The sequence below is a fragment of the Bombus bifarius genome, unplaced genomic scaffold, assembly GCF_011952205.1.
Source record: "Bombus bifarius isolate JDL3187 unplaced genomic scaffold, Bbif_JDL3187 scf7180000007992, whole genome shotgun sequence".
In the NCBI taxonomy this organism is placed as follows: Eukaryota; Metazoa; Arthropoda; class Insecta; order Hymenoptera; family Apidae; genus Bombus; species Bombus bifarius.
The window spans coordinates 807,936-832,497 of record NW_022884373.1 but is presented as its reverse complement, the minus strand read 5'-3'; the positions used below and the strand labels follow the sequence as shown (position 1 = coordinate 832,497).

At 31.9% G+C, this 24,562-nt stretch overlaps 2 protein-coding genes across 10 annotated transcripts in view; both read right to left on the bottom strand.

Annotated features, from left to right (window-relative positions):
* Positions 1-1,179: 1,179 nt before the first annotated feature.
* LOC117205729 (farnesol dehydrogenase-like) lies at positions 1,180-3,897 on the bottom strand. The gene is made up of 7 exons (XM_033444432.1): positions 3,816-3,897; positions 3,370-3,477; positions 3,126-3,279; positions 2,592-2,804; positions 2,008-2,258; positions 1,718-1,864; positions 1,180-1,581 (listed from the first exon to the last, which is right to left on the bottom strand). The coding sequence occupies exons 3-7, from the start codon at positions 3,211-3,213 to the stop codon at positions 1,540-1,542; spliced, it is 741 nt and encodes a 246-aa protein (XP_033300323.1). The 5' UTR covers positions 3,214-3,279; positions 3,370-3,477; positions 3,816-3,897; the 3' UTR covers positions 1,180-1,539.
* Positions 3,898-5,955: 2,058 nt separating this feature from the next.
* Positions 5,956-24,562, bottom strand: part of LOC117205725 (MAP kinase-activating death domain protein) — a 41,438-nt gene continuing 22,831 nt past the window's right edge. For 5 of the 9 annotated variants that reach the window (XM_033444420.1, XM_033444425.1, XM_033444426.1 and 2 more), the window contains 9 exons: positions 24,054-24,198; positions 23,771-23,900; positions 23,463-23,679; positions 22,651-22,923; positions 21,046-21,225; positions 17,378-17,386; positions 11,726-11,798; positions 11,431-11,477; positions 9,748-10,839 (listed from right to left, as the gene is read on the bottom strand). In XM_033444420.1, coding sequence (XP_033300311.1) covers positions 10,462-10,839; positions 11,431-11,477; positions 11,726-11,798; positions 17,378-17,386; positions 21,046-21,225; positions 22,651-22,923; positions 23,463-23,679; positions 23,771-23,900; positions 24,054-24,198 — 1,452 coding nt within the window. In that variant the 3' untranslated portion in view covers positions 9,748-10,461. Of the gene's footprint in view, positions 7,719-9,747; positions 10,840-11,160; positions 11,268-11,430; positions 11,478-11,725; positions 11,799-17,377; positions 17,387-21,045; positions 21,226-22,650; positions 22,924-23,462; positions 23,680-23,770; positions 23,901-24,053; positions 24,199-24,562 lie in introns of those variants that run through there. The other 4 variants (XM_033444424.1, XM_033444427.1, XM_033444428.1 and 1 more) reach the window with 4 other exon arrangements.

Below are 24,562 nucleotides of genomic sequence, written 5' to 3'. Positions count from 1 at the left end.
GGAATCACACTTTTAGTTTCAAAAAGAGAGAAGGAAAATAGGAAAGAGAAATTCTTAGAGTAAGTAGCCTCTAAAAGGTAGCCTTCATAAAAAATTCCAATTTTTAAACAAGTTTTTTAAACAAATCTTTACAAGTTACGAGACATTTCGCAGAATAACTAATTTAACTGCTGGTTTTTATTAATTATGCATCAACAATGAAAACGATAGATACACATATAAAAATTCAATTGCAAGAAAGAAATTAAATTTATATTTATTATATTATAATTTCAAAAACCTTCAAGTAAATGTATATCTCCTTTCAGGGCATAAAATGCGTGAAAATTCGGGTTGTAAAACAATCCTTTGCTGATTAAGCGATTGACTTTCTTTAATTCTTCCCCTTTCTGCATAAGATTACTCGCTTCCTTGAACAAACGTTTCGCGCTCCGTATTTCCTGTCTTTTGGTAAGCGGCTTGTGATAGCTCCATAATTCTCGTAACTACTTCAATTATACATACATTTATAAACTTAGTATATTATTATAAACGTAGTATATTATCTATTCTATTCATCAAATTTTCAAATTTTCGTAAAAATTTTCTGTTCACGAAAAATTTTCATCTATATTAATTTTATATATGTATATTTTGTAACGTTAAGTAAATATATACGTAATATTCATAGTAAGAGTCCTCAACTTGTGTTTTATTTGAATTTTTAAGGTATCCTAGGATGCTATCGATAAAATTTATGATTTCGCAATAAGATTAGTTTTCTATACAATTTTCGGCTGATAGTTTAAAATATATGTATGGAAATTTTATCTTTGAATAAAATTCCTTTATTTAAAATAAAGATTCGTCCCACTTTGATGGCCTCTCTAAAAGGGTTCTTATAACGTTTCTCCGGTGGTGCAAAAGCTTTCTTCTTTTCGGCAAGCTGAAATATCTCCATTTTGAGGGAACGTCGTTCGCAATTTCCAGACACTTAAATACAATACATGACACATAGGTTATATCATAATATCAATTGTTTTCATTGGAAATAGGCGGGGAAAGAGAACTGGGGTACATAGAAGAATAGATAAAAGGCGTATCTCTATGAACTTCGCCATCTGACGTATAGACGTATCTCTTTTTTAAATATTGAAAATGTTCTCAATGATTGAGAATTGAAAAAAATAATTCAAACAATTTCTTAACAAGAATGGTTAAATTTATTTTCAGAATAAAGGTTGGGAAAGTTCCATTTCAGTTTAAGCTTGAAATATTAGCATCAGCGTTGAAGAATTTTTTTTGCATTATATAGTAGTATATATAGTAGTACTAAAATACTAAGGTATTAGAATTTGTTAAGCGGAACATGAATTTCAATCAACAACAAAATTGTCATCTACATATGTGTTAGAGAAGTTTCGATTAATAATATAATAAATTCTGTTCTCACTAAACGTTGTTATTTCTGTAACAATTATTTACGCCATAATCATTGTAACGAATAACTGAATAACTCTAACAATAGTGCAACTAATCCTGAATTGTATCTCATGTTCACTACCAAGACTCGCCTAAAGGTCGCAGAACGATATCTTGAACCTGGAAATACAATTTAAGAACAATATGAATTTTAATATACATTATACCCATAAAATAAATTGAAGATGAAGAATGCAAGATTTTTAAATAAGCATTTATTTTCAAGAAGATCGATTTCGAGTAATGATTTACTCACGACAACATGTGGAGCACATGTTAAAATGTATATTGCAGCTGAGGCGACGTCTTCAGGGTCCAATGTAGGGAACGATGCTAATGCTTCCTCGGAATACGTACTATAGGATACCATTAATTCCGTGCCCACTAATCCTGGACTAATTCCCTAGAATTTGTAGCAAAAAGGAAATTAAGATATCCCGAATGTTTCTGGAAATTTCTGTTTTATTATTGCGATCATTTATAATTTTATTTTTCTGTGATATTCTTTTATATTTTATTATTTATATAGAATAATTGGTAACCAACCGTGACCCTAATTTGGGTTCCTGTGAGTTCGTGTCGCAAAGTCTGTGCCAGAGCAGTGATGGCTCTCTTTGAAGCTGGATAAACAGAGAATCCAGGTATAAAAGGCACTCTTTCACCCGCGAGGCTGTTCACGTTTATAATGACACCCTCTCCCCCTGCTTCTCGCATCATACGAATTGCTTCTTTAGTGCAGAGGCACAATCCAAAAACGTTCACGTCGAAAACTGTATGCCAATCTTCTAGATTTCCATCTGTAGATTTAACGAAGCTATCAATTCGTTAATTAACAAATAATAATAATTAGGAAATTTTATTATTTTTGGAATATTGCTAATCGAAATATTCTACGCCTACATGTTGATTTACACTTAATATTCATAATTATGGTTTGAATAGATTTACATAGCTATTTTTAAATAGATAAAAAATTCCAAATTTGATACCGAAATTTCGAAACTTAAATTGAGTATGCCACAAGAACTTTGAAGAAGACTTGTTCAGGGACATAGAATTCTTAAATTCCATTTCTCGATTCATATCTAAATTGACTACGATATCGAATACATTCAAGTTTAAGGAATTACCTATAAGAGAAGATTCTTTGGTCATTCCAGCATTGTTGACCAACACGCTAGCAGGCCCAAGATTTTCTTGCACCCATGCGAAAGCAGAGATCACGCTTTCTTCCTTCGATACGTCGCACTCGACGGCGTGTAGTTTCCCTGAACACTCCTCCAATCCTTGCTCCAGTTCCTTTATCTTCTCTACTCTTCTGGCAAGGCCAGCCACCACCATACCTTATAGAAGTCAATTTATTAATTTCCAAACAATAATTTTCTTTTAATTTATGATTAGCTTTCGATTTATTTAATTTAGATTAGATTTTATCTTGATGTTTTAGATTAGTTTATTTTACATTCCTAATGATTAGTTCTTCAATTCCCTCAAGTCTCTAATCTCCGCATAAAAGTGCTAAAAATTTCATTTGTTCTCCTTTCTTCGAACCTAGGATTAAACGTGAAACGTATCGTTTACCAAAGGAATTTTGTAAGCATTTTCCGAAATTGTTCAAATATAATTATTTAATAATAATGATAAAAAGAACTGTCGAAGCTTACCATGACTGACTAATTGCTTGACGATCGCAGCCCCGATTCCAGCACTCGCGCCCGTAACCACGGCCACCTTTCCTGCCCATCTGTCCATCCTCGCTATTTCACCTACAGATCGCGACTGTTCGACGCAGCTCCAGTAATAAGATCGCTTATAAGTCTAGAAACCGATAGGTAAAAAGTAACGGCGGCTAAAAATCAATTGCGACTGGTTCAGCAGGAAATCCGATAGTCTCGTGGTAAACCATACCTAGCCTTCGGCTCGATATGTCCTCGGCAATTAATGTTGTTTGCGAGATTTCTGACATCCTGTCTGCGATCTATATTTCCATTCACATACGATCTCCTCCTACTTATTCTTATAGAATAATGTAATTTCATTAATGATATAAACATAATATAATACAAATAATAATACAAATATTGAAACACAGAGAATATTTAGATAGAAGGCGTCAAGCTTTTATTTATTGAGAAAATCTGGTTTTAATAGTTTCAGTATACTCCTAAGTTCTAGTAGGGGACATTTTAGTCAAAAAATGTTTCATGTCTTTAACCACCAAATCTATCTTTAACGTTGTTCCTTTTCGATTCGACAATTCTATAATTTCAGTTATCACCAACAAAAATAACACTAAAAATGAATATTTTTTTTTTATCCTTCTTAATTAAAAAGAATATGGATTACTTAATTACATTTTCCGAAATTTTTCTTCAGTTTTTGATAGATGAATCTTTTTCTTTAAAAAACTAAACTTGAGGTTTTGCGAATTAGATTTTAGGTCGGAGAATTAGACTTTATTGAAGATATTTGGTCGAAGCGACCGTGATGAACTTCTTTGCTCGACTGCAGTTACGGTGAGCTGCGCACTATACGATTAGGTGCGTACATATAGAACGTTAATTGAGAAGCCCTTGTCATCTGTTTGTCATTGCGCTTCTGTGGTACATAATGGTATAACAGCATGTTCGTTATTTACTTATTGTAAGAATATACCAATCGTGATCAGATGGGAAAATTTTTGTTAGTTGTTAACGTGTAATTACATTATCGTATATGTGTTATATTATGTAATTGTCTTCAAGTTAGTATGCCTTATTTGCAAAGTGTATAAGGAAGTAGTTCGTTAGCGAATTAAGGCTAATGAGCGACGCGCTTTAGATTGCGAAATCAATTATCCTGTCGCTCGAAACATCCATTGTACTATTGGAGCACTAATTTAGAAAAAAAGAAAGGAAATATTAGAACGTATTATTTGGTATCCTTTAATAATTTCCGTAACACGAAAATTACTTATGAATTCTTGTTTAAAAAGTTAATACGATAAATTACCATAGGTTCTGAATTAAACACGTGCTTCGCTTCAAATCTACAAGTTATTTATTGATATAAGGCGCCTACATTACTGAGTACTATACATTTGAAACTTTGTATCGCATCCGCTCCCGATCGAAGCTCTAATAAAACACTTTTCTGCTTTTTTTTCCATTTCATTATTATAATTATTATTGTTAGTATTCGTTCTCGTTCGCCTGTTATTAAATTCGTCACGTATCGTTGTGACAATGATGAATACACGATTCCTTCGAGTATAATGGTCAAATATATTGTAATTTATTATTGTTAAGCAGCTGCAGCATGAAAATGAGTAATTAGAAATATACGATGAATTGTTTTTAATGCAATATATTTCAATTACTAGAAAATACGGAAATTGATTCTAAAACCGTTTAAGAATCGATATAGAAACAGAAAAATAACGATTTCAGAATTAATATAAAAACTCTGAATAGGATAGGAATTTTAGTTCTCGTAACAGTTATTCATGAAACATAAAAAATCGATATTAGCTATACTCAGAAATCGTGAATCTTATATTTTACAAGAAAAAAGGAATCATGCTTTTTACAAGTTTTACAAAGAATTTTACAAATAGAGCTAATCTGTGTCAATTTTTGTTCAAATTCAAACTTTTGTTCATGATCGTATATTCATTTTCGTTTAATCGTAACACGTACAAACGACACGATTCGTTATTTATCGTAGTTTATCAATTAATTGTGAAATTAGATTAAATTTGTTTATTGAATTGTTCTCTGTTTATAAGGTACGTTGAACATTATAGAGAACATGTCTTTTTAATAACAAGTTATTCTCTAATTGGTTATATGTGTATAATTGTGTTCCACGATGAAATAAAACACAGTCTGATATTAACTCAGAGCTCGGTTTTACAAGATAAACGTATCGTATGGGTCAGAAGTATAAAAATACTTCTCTGAAGATTCATTGATACGCGTCTTTATGCTAACTTTCCAATAATATTTATCAATAAAATTTTGATCAAAATGGAATTGTGTTCGAGGTTTAAAAATACGAATTGAAACGTGTTTAAAGAAAAGAACAAAAAATGGAGGATTATGAAAGTAATTAAATAATGTCTATCTTAATTTCCTAAATCGTTCGATAGAATTTTTAATTACAAAACTTTCCAGCTTTTAATTTCATGAATTATTGGATTAATATATATATATATATATATATATATATATATATATATATCTGTTTTGTAAAATGAATCAATTTTTCTGAAACTTCCAAAACATCAAGATTTTTCAAAATCCTAATATCTTTTAGAAATTTTCAAACTTTGTCTTTGCACGTTAAACCTTCGGAAGTATTTCTAGGCTTTTGATATTTTTTTCAACTTTTCACTAAATTTTTATGTTTCTTATCAAACTCACCGTTTCAAATAATAATAATAATCATAATTAATTTTATTGAAAAGGCTAATCACGTGCGGAGAGAACAATGGAGGAATAGAATGCTCGTGGGTTTCCTCTTACATACGAGATATGTGAAATTTTATTTTTTTATTTTCTTGTTTGCAGGGGAACACGTTGAGTTTCAGCCGTATCGATTCGACAACACGGTCTATCTACGAAATGTAAGTACATGTATGTAATTTGAAGCTTCATTTTTTTGATTGCATCTTCCGTTGCACGCACATCACCAGAAACAATAATTAAACTTAAACGTAGGATTGATTTACAAAATTTAAGATCACAGATACGAGATATAATAACTTGAAGGGGTGATACATATCGTAAAGTTTCACTTGTTATGTATGAAAAATGATGTGCAGTTCTGAATATAAGTTTGAGATTACATTTAACATCGAATTTATTTTTAGATGAAGTGTAGAAACAAATGTGTTTATTTATAATTATCAATTATCTGAGAGCAGGATAATTCTTCGGTAATCGTCTTAAGTTATTAAAGTCTGTAAGTAGCGAAACAAGTATTAATAAGCAATTGAACCTCGTATATGAAATTTGTATTATTTAAAATTTAATTTGCTATTGTATCGAAGATATTCGGAAACGTTCAAATTTTCGAATTACCACGCTAAATCATTAATCTCAAATCTTTGCTTTTTATCTTTTGTATTCCTTTCTCAACTTTTCGCTGTCGTACAGTAAACACGAAAGAAACGAATTTAAAGCCTAAATTAAAAAGTTAATCTCAAACTTACGATCAGTGCTTACGGCCAAGCTTACAACAAAATCGTAAATTAACGTTGCATACAAATTATTATTTTACACGATAAATGTTCAGAAATGCGACGTTTCATTATCTCGTATACTTACGGCTGTTCTTTCCTTTTATTCGCTATGATAATCTTGATAAATCGAAAAATTGATCGTAGTATGCATTTTTAATTTTAATGAATTCGAATAAAATAAGGAGATAAATCGACGCTCGTATTCGACGCTTCGACATTCATTACAAATATACATTAACCTTTACATTATTTAGTATCCATACTAAAATATATACGTAATTAACTTGTTACATTAGCACGACCGACTCATTCCTTTCTTACTTCGCGTTAATTATCATGAGGTAAAGTATGCAAATAGTCAGCCTTGGAGATTTAAAGCCCGTTAGTTTAGAGAATATGTTATACGTCTGTTTAACCACTATACTCATCGCTTCTTTACACATTTTTCTTCTTTTATTGCAACTTTAGGGAGAGAGCATATAATTGATCCTGAAATTTGCAACGTAGAATTAAGGAATATTTTTTTTTTTTTGGTCAACATCTTCAAGAATTAATCCTTAATTAATTTAATCCTCAAATTATTTTAAGGATTGTAAAATGATTGTTGTTAAATAGTATAAACATTCTTGAAATATTGGGAAATTTTATATTTTAACTTTCTCGCATTTGAGAATTTTTTATTTTTATATTTTCAATTTTAGGAATTTCAAGTTTTAATTGTTTTAAGTTTGGAAGTTTTGACTTTTAGACAATAGAAAAACTTCAACTATTTTTTTGCAAGAAATTAGCATAATATCAGCTAACTTTAACTAACTTTATCTATGAATTTTGAGAATTTGTAATTTCCTCGATTTTAAATTTCTTTTAAATAAAATTACTAGCCAAGCTCAAAGAATTCACGTGATTTCAAATTTCAAGATCAACGTGGAGCACGAATCTCTTTTTCTAATCCCTTTGTCTCCTCCAGACCGACCATTCGTCGACTAGAAAACAATAATTATTCCTCACACCTATTACGACTCCGACTAAAATCCTAAAAAAGAAAAGAAAAAGTCTGAATAAAATCGTTCATCTCTTTTAACGGCGTTAACGAGTCAAAATGTCTTAAAACAGATCTTGCAACAACAACGATACAATTAGTTGAAATGAATGCATGATTATGTATAGAGAGGGAGAGACGGCTATTGTATCGATCCTATCCGAGATTATACATAATACTCTTTTGGGCTATTTCATGTGGCCATATGAAATTAAATAACTTCATCTTCACCTTCTTTCATCTTCATTTTTCTCCATCAAATTAGATGATCACAGTTACAGTCTGTTTCGATGTATTTTATACAAAATTGTTCCACCGATTATACGAATATTAGTTCTTCCTCTACTTTTTTTATTCTTTTTATTTCTTTTTTTTTTCTCTTCTCTATCTCATTTATTGTATCTCAGAATTGCTTTACGTGCTATTCATAGAAAACACCGCCAAGAAAGACCACGCCATTGATTATACGCGGACCTTCTTCGAAGCATCGAAGGATAGTTTAACGGCGGTATAAGTAGATTTCTTTCACGAACGACTAATATATTTTTATCGTTGCTGGGAGAAATTTAACGAAGTCGTATACGATTATGATTTCTTGCTTTACCGCAATCCGTCAAAATAATCGTCACCACAATATTCGCGAGATAAAACTTAATACGAGGATTTATATTTATATATATATATATGTCTTTAAATATTTCACTTCCAATTTGTATATCACTCTGGATAATTTTTAAAATACAGGATGTATATTTTATGAAGTTCCTGTTCCCTTAAAAATTTCTTTAATTTTTCTCTTCAATGCCCGCAATAAAATGTATCTTGCTATAGTTGCTGTTTTCATACCTCGTTATATTTCCTCCAGCAACTACGCAAGCTTTATTACTTCATGTCTCTACACGTGCACACAATGGACATATCAAAGAATGAAACTATTAGAGAGATATATTCCTTTTCTCTTATAAGTCTTCCTTACGATCCATAGTAAGAGGATCAAAGAACATGTAAATCGCCCAGTACGATCTTCTATTTGTTCATTTAAATACCACTCGAATCCATACTTCCGAATGTACAATAACCATTGTTACTCTATTACGTTGCTGTTACTATTATTATTATTATTATCATCATTATTATTATTATTGTTATTGTTATCATCATCATTATCATCATCACCGTCGTCGTCGTCGTCATCATCATCATCATCACCATCATCATCACCATCATCATCATCATCATCATCATCATCATCATCAACATCATTTTGCTTCGAATCGTCAATCGATAATTTTTCAAGTTCTTCCACCGAGAACTGTTGAAAAAATGCTTCGCAATTCATTTTAATTATTTTACACCCAAGACTCCCGCTTTGTAAATAATTATCACGATTGTGTCCAGTTAATCAGCCAATTTCTCAATGTTGTTTTTCTTTTCACTTTTTGATTCACGAATTATTTTTTATGAAACGCTTAACACGTTGACTGTCATAGAAATTACCACTGGATTTGAATATATTTTTATTTAAGACACCAAACTCTATGAAGAATTTCGTAGAATAATTCTCAATTTTCCAACTGAAAAGATATATCCTTAGAACGCAATGAACAATCTAAACTGAAATTAATAAAAAGGATAGATTTCGATCTGATAAATAATTTTCGAAGTAAATATTCATAAATACCATTCGAGGTTACAAAGTTCGGAGTTCTATAATTCTTTAAAAGAATTTGAAACCAAATTACAACTTAATTTCACTATATCATATTTTACATTGAAAATTATTCTTGTTAAATAATCGACTTAGCTAGTTCGTTAGGCAACGTGTTGTCGTTTTAACCCTCCAGTCTGATTCCAGTCTCAAAATACCCTCGTTCGATTCCATCGACTACTTTTCTCGAATAGAATACGAAACAGGTTTTCCACATTTAGAGGAAACTTAGAGCTGACTCTCTGAGAATGATCGGAGGATGATATACCGCTGTTTGAGCGGCGCGTGCAACGATTACCAATTTTTTATAGTCAGAGATCAAAGTTGAAATGAAACGATTTTTGAGAATTTGAAAATTAAAGATTCTTTAGATTAGACTTTTTAGATTAGATTTTTCTGCTCGTTTCGATCCATTTGCATCGGAGGCGTATGTAATAGCGTGTATAGCGTTCCCTTTGGAATTGAGATTAGGATGACGCAGGAATTTATATATTTCAAGAACAAATAATTGGTCCATTTTTATTGAAATGCTTGCGAATCATTTGTCATCGGATAGAGAATCACAAATACTCGGTGAATATTCCAATACAAACATTCGTAAACTTTTGCAAACATCTGAAATAGATTACATTTCTTTTTTCGTTCTCGAATTATTCAAGTAAATAATCTAATGACTAATTCTGTATATGAAATCCTAGACTTTCTTTCAAATTGCCAAAGTTCAGATTTCACATTTTCTATTCGCTGTTCTTCCCCATAAAACTCGTCAAATTTCATTACGATCAGCCATTAGTGCCGTTCGAAAAAATTTTCCTAGGTGCTATTAATTTTGTATTACTTCAATAAATTTTATCATACCTAAGAATCCGTATAATTTACTCATTATCATTTGGAAGGTCCATTCTTTTAAATTCCTTAACGATGCAAATGGATTAAGGTTGAAACGAGTGTTTACACCCAAGGTAGGCAAGCGTAGGGGGCACATTTATTGTAATTATGCACAAATGGGAGCGAGTGTCTGCCTCTGTGTCAGTGATGCTTAGGAAAAGAATCGAGGTGCGCGTTTCTATGGCCTTGATTAGGTTGGCCGACATTGCTACCTGAATGTTGTTGAGTTTGAGGCTGTTGCTGTTGTTGTTGACGTTGCTGCTGATACTGTGCACGTTGTTGTGTTTGTTGGTGTTGTTGATATTGTTGCTTCTGCTGTGGTTGCTGACGTTGCTGTGACTGAGGTTGTTGACGTTGTGGTTGTTGTTGGTGCTGTTGTGGTTGCTGTTGCTGTTGCTGGGGCTGGGGCTGGGATTGACGCGGGGGCTGCTGCTGTTGGTTCTGTTGTTGCTTTCTTTGCTCCAACCCAACGGCCAAGTAAGAGAACACACAGAGGACCGAGTAACAGATTTGACCTGCCTGTAATTTTGCATATGAAATTTTTGTCAGGGATTATTCATTGCATCATTCAGTACTTTATTAGGCATGTGTGTTTTATTCTTATCTATTTTGGAAGATTTGACAATTTTTGTAAATATATGCTTTTTAATCTTTTGCACTTTTAACTTATGATTAAGAAACAAGAATTTTATTTAATAAGATGATATAGGAAAAAACGAAGATGAATTATGATGGGCAGCGATTATTATAAGCTTCTGGAAGCGAAAAAAGAACAAAATATAAAATAAGCAACGGAGAATTACATGTGGAAAACGAAAAATAAAAAAATGGTAATTAAACCTTCATGCATTGTCGTTTTCGGGGTCGGCTTGAACCTCAGACGAGAGTTCATATAACGTAAAGGCAACGGAGAATACCCTGTGGATGCAGTGGCACAGTTCATTGGTCTGTTACATAATATACAAAAGAAAATATTTTAAAATATTTAATCATTACGATGAATAATATGATAAGAGAATACTAGATGTACGGGAGATACATATATAGTAACAAGCAATTAAAGAAAAATTATTTTAAAAAACTCGTATCATTAGAACTTAATCTACTTACCATTTGAGACTTATATTTACGTTGAATTACTTGTCTAGTTTTAGGATCTGAAAAGTAAAAAATATCAACATTAAACATTCGAAATTGAAGGGGAATATTAAAAAATTTATTAACAAAAAATATAACAAATATACTTTTATATAGGAGTATACGATAAGAAAAATCCTATACTCCTATATATAATCTTTTATATAAAAGTGGTATAAAACAATATTCTTTTTATATAAAACTATTTTGTAAATCTTTTAGAATAATTATTTCCTTTTTTATATTTTCTTTATAAGAAGTTACTCACTGAATTCTTCCAATACAAAGATCCCATCCTTCTGAGTAAAGCACTTGCGGATATGATCGAGTCTTACAAAAAACTGCAAATAATACGATCGTCTTGCATTAGTCGAGATCGGAAACGAAATAATTTCGCGGTCTACTCTTACATGCACACTTGTGATTGGATCCTCTATGGCTTTATATGCCCCGGACAATATAAAACCGTGTGTGCCAACAACATTTCGGAAAAAAAGGCGTGAAAAACTCGTTCGAGTAAAATAATGCTCAATTCGATAATGGGATAAAGCTCTGAATCGTCGATTGTCTTGTACTATCATATCGGCTAATATGCATCACAGTGCATCTTTTTAAGCAGGTCTTTTCGGGCAAAGAAATTTCTCTCCAATCTTTATTTTGCATTTTAGTTTCGGGAAAATTTTTGGAGGATACCGTTTCGTTTTATCTTTGACAAAAATGTCTAATTATAGTCTATTCTATTTCTAAAAAATGTTCGAAATTATTATACCTTATTTCCCTTCCAAGGAAATTTCCAATGATTTTTCTTTCTTACTTTGGGAAGAAAATTAGAGGAATTTGAAAAATGTATAATAGCATTCTATTTTAATTTCCAAAGATATTTTATCCTACTCTTCCAAAAATTTTCATTCTCCTGGACTCTGAATTATACTTTTCTTCTTTTCATTTCATTTATTTCTTTTTATCCTGTTGCAATTTTTAGGAATTTCCGATTTTCTTTGTTGTATCGTATTAACTGTTCGATTTACAGAGATATTTCTTCCCCAACGGTACCAAACTTCATTGTTCCATCCATCAACAATGAAACTTGGCACTGTCTTAATCTGAATCTTTCTTTATTCCTTTTATCTCAATTCCGTACATCATTAAACACACATCAAAGAGAAAAGTTTACGGTACAAGTAAACTGTTCAAGTACGCTCTTTTAAAACAATGGTTCTCGTTAGCTCCTTTCTGTCACCGAACTTTTCTCCGAACATAAGTGTTTCGATAAGTCTACTTGTGTGACTGGTTTCAAATGAACCATCTTTGGAACTCATGCACGTTCAAGTATACTCGAATCAAAATTTTTCTATAAAATCGTTCAATTTTTTATTCGTATTTAGATAGAAAGAAATACTATTCTTGTAACCCGTTTTAAATTTCTAGAAAGATTTTCTTTCATATTTGCTCAGCAATAAATTCTCCAAAATAAGACGTCGACACAGATTTCTTTCACGTACCAAATATTCTAACGAGTACTATACTTTCGATAATGTGTATTCTACGCATTTTAGTTTCTTGAAATTTCCCATAAACTCGCAATGATTCACGATCTATCGATCATTTTAGAAAACACATATTAATTCAATTACTCGTCATTATACTATATCAATTTAAAAGTTTCTCGTTCTTTTCAAAAACGTTCTCCTCTTCCTCGAAACGTATTTCTTACGGAACTCTTTCTGATTCGTGTATAACAAAAACGATCGTATCGACTAGCATGCAGGGATTAACTAGCACGATAAAGCTGCACACACCATGCATCATTTTCTCCGCTAATTAAAAGCCAAGTCATCCATTTAGCGGCTCGAGTTCGATAAAGGAAGCGGGCCTGAAAAAGCTGGATAATCGCGAGTATTGGCCGCGGCTGGTCGCATTTCCTACTGCAACAAGGCGCACAAAAGAAGCGAGATTACATTGGGTGAACAGTGAAAAAACGGTTCAAAACTTTGAAGCAGAAATATCACAGAGAGCAGCGTCTAATTAATCAAACAGCGAATTTTTAATATTTTTTGTAAAAAATATTTCTTTTTTTCTTTTAAGAAGTTCAGCGGCAGGCAGGCAACTCTGGAGATGGCCTAAACTTATCAAAAAATGTATAAATGTCATCGAGATTGCTCGGCGTCGATAAATCTGCTATATATGTGCAATTGGTATTGGTATATCTAAAATGCACGAGATATTGGGATTTGGCCCGGTTGATTCTTCCTTTTTTTTTTTTTTTTTTATTTTTGGGTTCTTTTTTTTGTTCAATGATGCACAGTTAGGATGCGATCGATCAATAGATCGATCGGTCAGAGTGATCGCGAGTGATGGTGTTTAGAAGAGTAGTTTTATTGTGTCTGAGATCCACAGGATCGAAACATCGTGTACAGCGGTAGCATGCTGTAGAACAGTGCTTTTCAAACTTATTATATCGTTATATAATTTCTTCGGTATAAGCGTCGACTAAAGTCAATAATAAATACATATACGCAATCACTGTTATACTCGCGACGGTTATGTACAATGTATTAATACAAAATATATTCCATACAATGGACAAGCGTTGTACTGGAGAACCCAGTTTTCAAAAATTCTATAATTTAGTAGAAAATAGAGAAAACGGAACATCTGTCATGTTTGACGATGTTAATAACTTCGAATCTTTATTATAATCATGTTTTAATGACCTCTGTATTTTTATTGTATTCTAAGAATATTATTTAGTGTATCTTGTGGTAAGGAGTTTATTATATTCGGAAGAATATTAAAGAAGTCTGTAGATTACAAAAATAATCGAATAAGTTTTGCTTACAAAGTTGAATATTCTGCATTTTATCTCTGTTGATTTAAAATATTTTTGAAAAATTATCGAGTAGATTGGCACATCTGCAAAGACTTGCGGATTAATGGAAAAGCTTTACTCGCTTTGATTTTTTGTTTATATAGGGTGTTAAGGAATTGAGAAATAAATTGATTACTAGTGTTATCGAGGTTTAAAGAACACTGTTATAGATGTATGTATGTAATGATGTGTGTATGTGTATGGAGGTCGAAGAAGGTGTTGTGTCGGGCTATTTTCGAGTTGCTTTTCTCACGAATTGTGATAATTTCATTCATCAAATCAGACATCACTATATAGCACGATACCATTGCTCTACTACATAACTGGCAACGTGAGAGTGGTTTTAATAGATGGTTCTGCAAAAGCGGGCGACTTTTTTCTATCGTACATATATCGAGAACTACTCATTCATGCAGTGCATTCAAATTTCCCTAGAGACGTACATAAACATTCATCTCTATTATTCGTCCCTAACGAAAAGTAGCCTTTCGATTAAAAAAGAAAACAAATGATGATACGTAATTTCAACGATAACTGTCCTGTTGATAATGTTTTATGTTATTCCCTTTCTTTCTTTTCTCTGTTAATAGTTGTGTCTGTCACCCGGTTTTGCGCGAAAATTAAAAAATCCATGAAAAATAAATTTTTTGGCGCTACGAGTATTACTACATGATTTTGTTACTATAATAGTTCAACATATGCTTCTACGGCCGTACTCCGAAATCTTTTTATTACTTGTTTAGAATGTGTTTTCATAGGTGGGTACGAAATGAATTTTTGAAATCGAGTTGCGATTTTTCACTTTCGATTATATAACGATTATTTTATAATTAATGATTTACTTCTGATACTTTATCATTTCTTTGCTTTGTTATTTACTACACACCCTATTTATTTATTCATTTTGTGAATTATATAATTTGAATATTCGTCTACATAATATTTGCAAATATAAATATTTACTGCTGTCAATTATAATTATCGCAGCAATAACTGTATCAAATGTAATAAACTAAAAATACTTCTGCAAATATCTGGAACAGTTTAAAGTGCAATAAGTTCCTCATTCATTATCAGTTTCTTCGGAGGCGTGAAAAATATCATACGACTTTAATTTACGAGGATTAAATAAATAAATTAATAAATTAAGGAAATACGCATATCCGTATAGAATGTAGATAATGTTTAATTACCACAGATTGACCTTGAGGTTGACGCAACACGATTTCAAAAGCACTTCACGGATCCCCTTCTCAGAACCTAATTATCATTATTATGCTCCAACTACGCGTTTATTGAATTAATACACCGCCACGATCGTTTCCCTCTTCTTCTTCTGATTTATCTTCGCCAATTCCAGTAGCAAGGTCCTCTTACACAATGATTTACTAATTAAGAGTATTAATGGATTGACAAATGGCTAGTCTTATTAGATATTGGAGTTTTGTCATACAAGCAGATCCTTTTCAATTTTATAACTTTATGATCTTGCAATTTTCCAATTTATTTGTAATTTATAAAATTCCGTTTTGCAATTCTGTTTGGTTTATCGTTAAACTTCTTACTGTTATGCAAGAGAATTTATTAATAATGTTAATTTGTATCATTTCACTGCTAATAATTAGTTAAATGAAATGTACCAAAAATCGTATAAATTCGTTCCTCTTGTCTATACTTCGGAAAATTTCGATATACACGATGTACCACAATTTATGGCAAAAGTGGGATACTGAATATTCTATGATTCAATTTTAATCAAAATTTCAGAATAACATTTTATCATACGAAGCTTCCGAAAAATATTATTGTCAAAATCAATGGAGACATATCACATAATTACTCTGTTGCTAAAAATTATTAATATCATGTGCATTCCTTTCATTCGAGACAATAATATCACACTATATACAAAAACTATTATAACTGTTGTATATAAAAGAGATATGCAATTAACAATGTATATTGCCGAATTAATTTTGAATATAATTTTGCCTAGAAAAGGTGAAGCTTTATAAGAAAAATTTATTTTATCATTTAGATCTATTTTGAATCATAGTAACGTCGGTACCACATTTGTACCACAATTTTCAATTCATTCTGAATGCATTTACATGAATGCAAAACATACTGGCGCATAGAGAACAAATACTGGATGGCTTTAATATACGGAGTGTCCCATGACATATGGGACAAGACGTAGAAGGCTATATGGTGAAAAATAATATACATAATATGTATGTATATATATAGTTGCATTGAGTGCACCAAAACATTGCTCTACAGGTTGCACTAAACACTACTCACAAATAATATTCTCATCTAAGGACAATCTGGTTGGACTCAAATATTGAAATGCAGCAGACACTGTTCTGCATAATTCTGTATATTGTATACATTTATATAGATATATAAATTATGAAACTTATATAAATATATAAACACATATCGTATACATATGTATGCTTTATAGATAATATATATCATATAGGGAACATATAAATATATAAGTATGTATATATATGTACCTTCTATGTGTAATATATATACATACATAGATGTGTGTATGTCACAGCTAACACCGATCGATGGGAGGAAAACAGTAAGGTAGACAGAGCAAATCAGTTAAATTTAAATGCATTGGTTAAGAGTGTAGTAATAGTAATAGTAATAGTAGTAGTAGTAGTATAGTAAGTAGTAGTAGTAGTAGTAGTAGTACTAGTAGTAGTAGTAGTAGTAGTAGTAGTAGTAGTAGTAGTAGTAGTAGTAATACTAGTAGTAGTAGTAGTAGTAGTAGTAGTAGTAGTAGTAGTAGTAGTAGTAGTAGTAGTAGTAGTAGTATAGTAGTAGTAGTAGTATTAGTAGTAGTAGTAGTAGTACTAGTAGTAGTAGGTAGGTAGTAGTAAGTAGTAGATAATAGTATATATGGTTAATAATAATAATACGGCTAAAAGTAATGGTGAGATAAAGAAGCATTTCCGGAACACGGCCAACACTGATTATAATTAATATACTGAGTTCATATAACAAACAGTGATTTAATTTGATTAGTACCTCGAAATCCTGTGTATGCCCAGCCCAGGGGCAATGTCGACGGACAGGACAAGAAAACAGAAAACAGAAAAACAGAAAATTAAATTTCTGCCAACAATCAATTAATTATAATAGAGTCCACTCAATTAGAATATTAAAAAAGTTGATTATTATCTCAGGGCTCAGTTGTATACGATGATAATACAGCTATGAGATTATTACCTAATACGTCATGGCCAATTTTTAAAAAAATTAGCGGTGATTGTTCATTGTTCAAGGACCATCTCAAAAGTTCCCCAAGCTGAGAAAAGTCTATCGATGATCATTCACATATTTCATGTGTACTAATTTCCGAAATATCATTATCGAGATGCGATCATTGACGAACGTTTCATCATATTTGCGTTACACTTTCCTCCTTTGCAATTAAATTCTTTTGATATGTAGTAAACAATCGTTATAATTATTTTTTTCTTTATTATAATTGATTATCCATTAACTCTTTGTTGTTTTTATTAATTTATTCGTTCTTCTTTTTCCTTTCCCGTTTATTGCGAATAGACTTTCCTCACGTATGACCACGACAAATAATGATAGAAACAAAAACAAATCGTTAGACTTAATAGAGAAAAATATAATGGCATCCAACATTCAATACAAATTATGATAGATGTATATATATATAAAAATAGTATATATATATATATATAATCAAAGACAAGTTTCTATAGATTTTTTAACCCTTATCACCTATATGAATGTATATGTATGATAAATGTATATATAATATGATTATAATACAGATAAAAGAGAGACTGCAGCTGCACATCGAGCTCCATGCAAGAAAACACTGATTAACGCTTGAACGAAAATATTACCCAACAAAATGACCGATAATTTATATATACGTGTAAATATGTTGTATATATATCAAAGTACCCCTGTCAGTATGTAAAATACAATTACCACATAATAAATGTTAAATACCCAAGTGTATATATAAATATATATAGAAATAAACAGATATAATGTATAATAAATATCAATATAATATTCAGTGAGATAGATAGAATATCATGATAACCAGAGTGTCAGGGGCTGCTCGTCCTGTGTGAAGAATTATTTTCTTTGCTTTTTTACGATTTTCTTTTTTTATAGAGTGTATGAGTATGTTATCGTATGAATATATGATTAATTAGTAGGTTTTTGTTATTTTTAACCCTTTGTACTCCACTCGTGTCGATGTAGCGATATTCATAATGGGAACGTTGGTTCTTAAATTACTCTCACCGATAAAATATGGAAAAGGGAAGAGATATTATACTTCCTTTCGAAATTTATGATTTCGGATAATTTTACTGTAAAAATGTTCAGTTTGCTATGTTTTATGATTATATTAGGCAAAATTTCGGAGTGCAAAGGGTCAACGCATTGCCGACCACGTGAATTATGCTTGACTATAATATAGTCACTATACGATGGTTATCACGCGATACTATCTTCGAATTCACATGTTAACAATTATGAGATTCACAACAAAGGCAGATCTTGTCAAATCTTTCGACCTTTTAAATAATCTACCATCGTAATCATTAGAAATGGGATTCAATAAATGATGGAGCCAATACTATAAAATATGATCTAACATAAATGAAATACAACAGATCTAACAGAAGTAATACATGTACTTAATGCTTATGATTTGTTATAGGATGAAAAATCTTTTAATGTATTAAAACAATCTTTGTCAAAATTATATTTCACCAGAATAGCCTTTATGTCTTTGTTTTATGTCTTTAAACGATTTATGCCAAGAATATTAATATTTCTAATATTCCATTGTTTGCTCTTTTAATCTGCCTTTTTAATAATTCATAATTTAGTTGAAGATGTAATTATTTTGCGATACCTTGAGTAATACTATAATTTCCTGTGAATATCATGTTTAAAATAATTGAGATCTATTGGACCAATGAAAAACAATGAAAAATTAAATTCTATCGAGCCAATAAAAAGTCAAAGTTCCTAATATATCTTCTTGCTCATCTAGAGAAATATAAATGTTGACAAGATTACCTTTTTTCATGAATCCTACCGATTCATCTAGGTTAACTTTATTATTTATCATATCGTTAAACGAAATGAGAGATTTCCTCGATTGGTCGGCAATGTGTCAATAATATCTGGATTAATTGAACTAAATCAACATCTTGATCTTCCCTCTGCTCTTCCATCATCGCATCGGTCCCATTCGTCCCCCTCGTGTGCATGTGTCTCGTATGTGTGACATTTGTCTCGTGTTTCGAACTATAGCAGCCTGAAAAAAGATTCTAATTTCCCCTTTCATATAATTACATATTACAATACAATGTAAGTATTATTCTCGTTCCTGCGACGAGGAAGGATTCGTGAGAGAAAAAGTTTCTGAATCGAAAGGGAGATTTCTCTTTAGGCGGTCAGAGCTTCGTGTGATCCTATTTTGATCGTCGTACACCTCACAAACTCATACATAAGAGTCGGTAAAGATATAATAATACGTACAGATACAAAATTAAGCAGATCGTGGTGGCTAGCAATGGGAGATAATATTGAGTGGTCCTTGCATCAATGCAATAAAACGGAAGAAAGGAACGAAAAAGTAATACACAGAGAGAAGATTCAATAATATCGGAAGAGTATAAAGAATAAAAGGGGCTTGAGGGGTGGTTCTGGGATGGAGCTTCTGTGGTTTGCTCCCCTAACATTCGCCTCGATTCAATTCTTTCATTTTCTGAAGGAACTAATCTCTTTGACTACCGATTCTTTTTCGACATTAATTGAGAAGCTTTTTGAAAAAAAGGGTCTATAACATAATACATAGGTGACGATTTTACTTTTAGATAAGACATAAATTTCATGTTGTAAAAATGTTTGAAATGTTCGAATATTAATACAAGTTATTGTAGGTGGGTTTTAATCCTTGGAAATTTAAGTATGATATGAAATTTATTTTTAATGAAAATAAAGAATATGGGAGATTCTCTAGATAAAAAGGTCATTTTATTGAAGAAATCGTTAGTCCAAACGACGAGTTAAGAAATCTTATAATCAATATATTGATTGAAACACGTTAAAAACATTATCAAAAATTCGAACTAGACCCACTATTTTACCTTACGAACCCGGACTTTTCTAGAAAGCTCCCCAATTCTACCTTCGCTCAATAGAACGAAATTTCTCTTTTACTAATTCTACGAAATTGAATCGAGGCAATTTAACAAACTAACCCCCGTAACAAATTCTCAGACTGCATATGTATTTTTCGGTCGCTGAAATAAATACATGATTATACTTTGTGTTGGAACATATTATAGTCGAGACAGTAACATGGCCAAAAAAAGACATGACATCGTATATAGTCAAAAAACAGTAGTGGATATAAGTAAAAAAGTTCGCTATAGATAATAAAGGGACGGATATAATATAGTAGTATAATATACCCAATAGAATGGTGGAAAACTTTGGATGCGTTTTCAACATTACATGAACAATTGGACAATGTATAAAGAAAAGATAGATAGATAGAGATAGAGATAGGAAAACAGGTGTTTGCAACAACCGGTTAAAAGTTCGAAGATTCCATTCTTCTTGCAGTTTCGGTTTGAAACGAATGAACACGCTTGGTGCACGCTTTTGGGTGCGAATCATACCTTGCTATTCGCGAAGAGGAGACCCACGCCCTCCATGCAAACCTGAAGAAGCCCACCCTCGCCGGTGCGCATGTCCTGAACTGGAAACTCGCCGCCGAGTTCGATATCCAAGTTCATTCCATGGCCGCGGGCTGCTGCCTTTTCCATTGCATCCTTTATGCAGTAGTATAGGTCCTTGCACTAAAAATTGATTGTTTCATTAATTTATTTATCTAGAACTCAATTTTTTTACTTTTTTTTGCACATTTAGCGAATTTTTCTGAAAAATTTTGTTTTCTAAGTGATTAAAAGTTAGATACAGAGAGGAAAATGTAACTTTCTTTTATTATTTTCCTTTATTACTACTATTATGAATATTTACTATATCATGGATTTAATTAATTGAGTGGTTAGTTTCATAATGTAATCGAAAGGTGTATGAGACAAACTACTTCGAATTTTTGAATATACTAATATATCTAATATATGTAATATATCTTCTGGATATATTACTTGTATCATAACAATAGATGGATTTGTAAAGCTTAATTACATATACATCCTAGTTAACAATCAGGCCTGTACACATCCATGATATAATTTCCATGCTTCTGCGAAAATAAAGTGACCATGAAAGATGATTAAGATCGTTATTTGAGTAGCTATCTCTTCAGGTATCTGTGATACCAGAAAGTATCCTAATATTTATGAACAGAAATGCATAAGCAATATGAATCGCTTGTTAGTTACAAGAGTAGCCACGCGTTAAATCCATTACACGCTTTATTTTGTTGTTTATTGGAGACAAATGGGGTCCGTAAAGGTCATCGTTAACAAAAGAGACCTATAACGAAGTATTAAACTATTAAAGGGTCCCCGATTTAGAAGGAATTAGCTATGGATCAATTACAAAATGAGTTTGGTCACACAGTGAATGAACACTTATTTAACAATCCTCAATTTGTAGGAAACATTATAAATGATTTAATTATAGAATAATGATGTTGATATACATAGGAATAAAATATTTATATTTATATATGGAATCAAAATTTTCTATTATATAGCGATATAAGAATATTTATTTCTACATAGTAAACATGTTTGATCCTACGAATTTTACTTTATTTTTGTATTATTGTACGTATACGTAGCGACACAGGAATCAAAGGACGACGCGAGTCGAGAGCGACTCATGCTGTTGTTTTGCCTCAGGACATTGACTCTGCCTTGACGCAGAAATGTAATGATAAACAAACTCCGGGCGAAACAGTGTTGCCGCTACATGCAACCCTCGAATGAAGACGAATTCAAATTTTCACACAGTACACATGGTACATATGGAGTATCTAACAGTATTTAGAGTATCTCCGAGTATCTTACGAGTCTTTATCGAATTAACGAGTATTTACCCCCCGCGATTTTATTTTGCTATTTATACTTTGCACTAACGACTCACGTATAAGGCTGTACATTAATTTATTATTTTAAATATATTCGACGGTTTCAACAACGAGCAATCTCGTCCTTTAAACCTCACGTACTAACTATCCTCTACATATATTCTGTAAATTAAAAAATGAATTGAAATTTTTCTTTGAATTTGTAACATTGTACACTGCGTACCTTTTTAGTATAATACTTATGCAGCTGAGTTTGCCCGCCATTTCGCTGCCAAAGGCACAATACTTTGTTCTTCGGACTGTAAGTCATATTCACCAAACGCTCATACCACCATCGCTCCACGATCACGCCGTTCACAGATCTCAGGACAAGTCCATCGTGGCGTACCTCGAGAAATCGTAGATCACCTTCTGCATCGACTCCAGCGTGCACGGTGAAAGATTGACGATGCATTTGTCTGGATGTCAGAGGCTTCAAATCTATATCGTTCCCATACTGAAACGTGAAACACCATTTAGCTGGAATTTTCTTACGCTCCGGGAAATTTATAGAATTTTTTCACATTGTACATTTTTCGAATTCTTCGACATCAGGATTTAATCTCGCAGAATTTTATTTAAAGCTTTGTAGGTTACTCTTCGATATTGTTAGAATTTGATCTAAAACTCTTTCAAGTTCTTCACTACCGTAAGAGATTTTCAGCTGTTTAATGTCCTTGAAAATGTTTCAAGATTTTAATGATTTTTTCGAATGTTTCAGTACCTTAGAAAAATTTTAGAATTTTCCAGTGCTCTAAGAAGTCCTCGAGTTTGTTTATTACTTTGAGAAAGTACTTTTTCTTTTTCCAGTGATTTAAAAAATTCTCAGCGTTTTGCAATACTTCAAAAAATCTTTAGAACATTCTAATATCCTATGAAATCTTTGAAATTTTGTCCATCGTTCTAGGCAATATTTCAAATTCTTTGGTATTCTAGAGAATGTTTAGAATTTCTAATAATTTACTATACAACTAGGAAAATGGATATTCTACTTACGAGATTGTGTATTTGATCGAGAAGTTGATTGAGCTCCTGACTGTAGATCAGACCAATATGACTCTTTCCCAATAGCCTCCTTACTTTCCGTTTCACTTCGTCCTTATTCACGTTCAGCATCACTAAAATCGCCGTCAAATTGTGCAACAGGGTGCACAGCAGTCTATCCTCGTCATGCTCCAGTCGTTTCTTTTCGCTCTCGCTCAAATTCTTATACCTGAATGTGAACCCAAAATGAAACGTTTATATTTTGCTGGAAAACGTTCCATCCGAAATCTTTATCTATCATCTTTATTGCAGGAGCTAACCTTTCCATCATTTCTCTAGGACCTTGATCCATGCCGATCATGTCTCTCTCTTGAGACACTGCGTCCAAAAAGGCATCCTCCCAAAATTGCATCTGGTCCCAAAGCGATGATCTTTCTTTACCCAGTAAACCTGTATAGTCAATTTTATTAAAGAAAATACAGCAAACAATATTGATAGATTGAGGGTAAACTTTGCAATAAGAGATATCTAAATAGAGATTCATATTTACCTATTTATTTAATACTTATTTATCTAATACTGACAGGTTTAGTGATACCGTACCTTCGAATAAATAAGTTCTTGCAGCTTCTGGACTAGGAGCAGCCATGGTTGGTACCAAGCTTCCTCCATGGTACCGGAAACCGGTGCTCAAGGAAGACTTGCTCGACCAAACACTTCCCGTTCGTTGCTTCGGTTGTCTTGAAAACTGAAATCATGATGTAATGTAAGAATTTCTAAACGGTTTCTAAAAAGCTTATTATTCGTTGTTTGTCAAATCGATAAAGGCTGTCGACCTTTGTCTAGAGTTTTCCCAAATAGGTAAGCTTGATTATTCCTATCTACGATTAAAGGGAAGCTTTAAAGGATCATACAATAGAAAACTACGCGAATTTTAATATCTCAGTGCAATGACACTACTGTAACAAGGAGTATTTTCAAGCGATGAAGTGTTATACATGTTAATCTTGTATTTTACTTAAATGGCCGCTTAATTTGACGCACAACGAATTAGACATTCTTTAAGAATTGTTTTTAGGAAAACTGTAAAATTTTTTGTATATTCAGTAAGA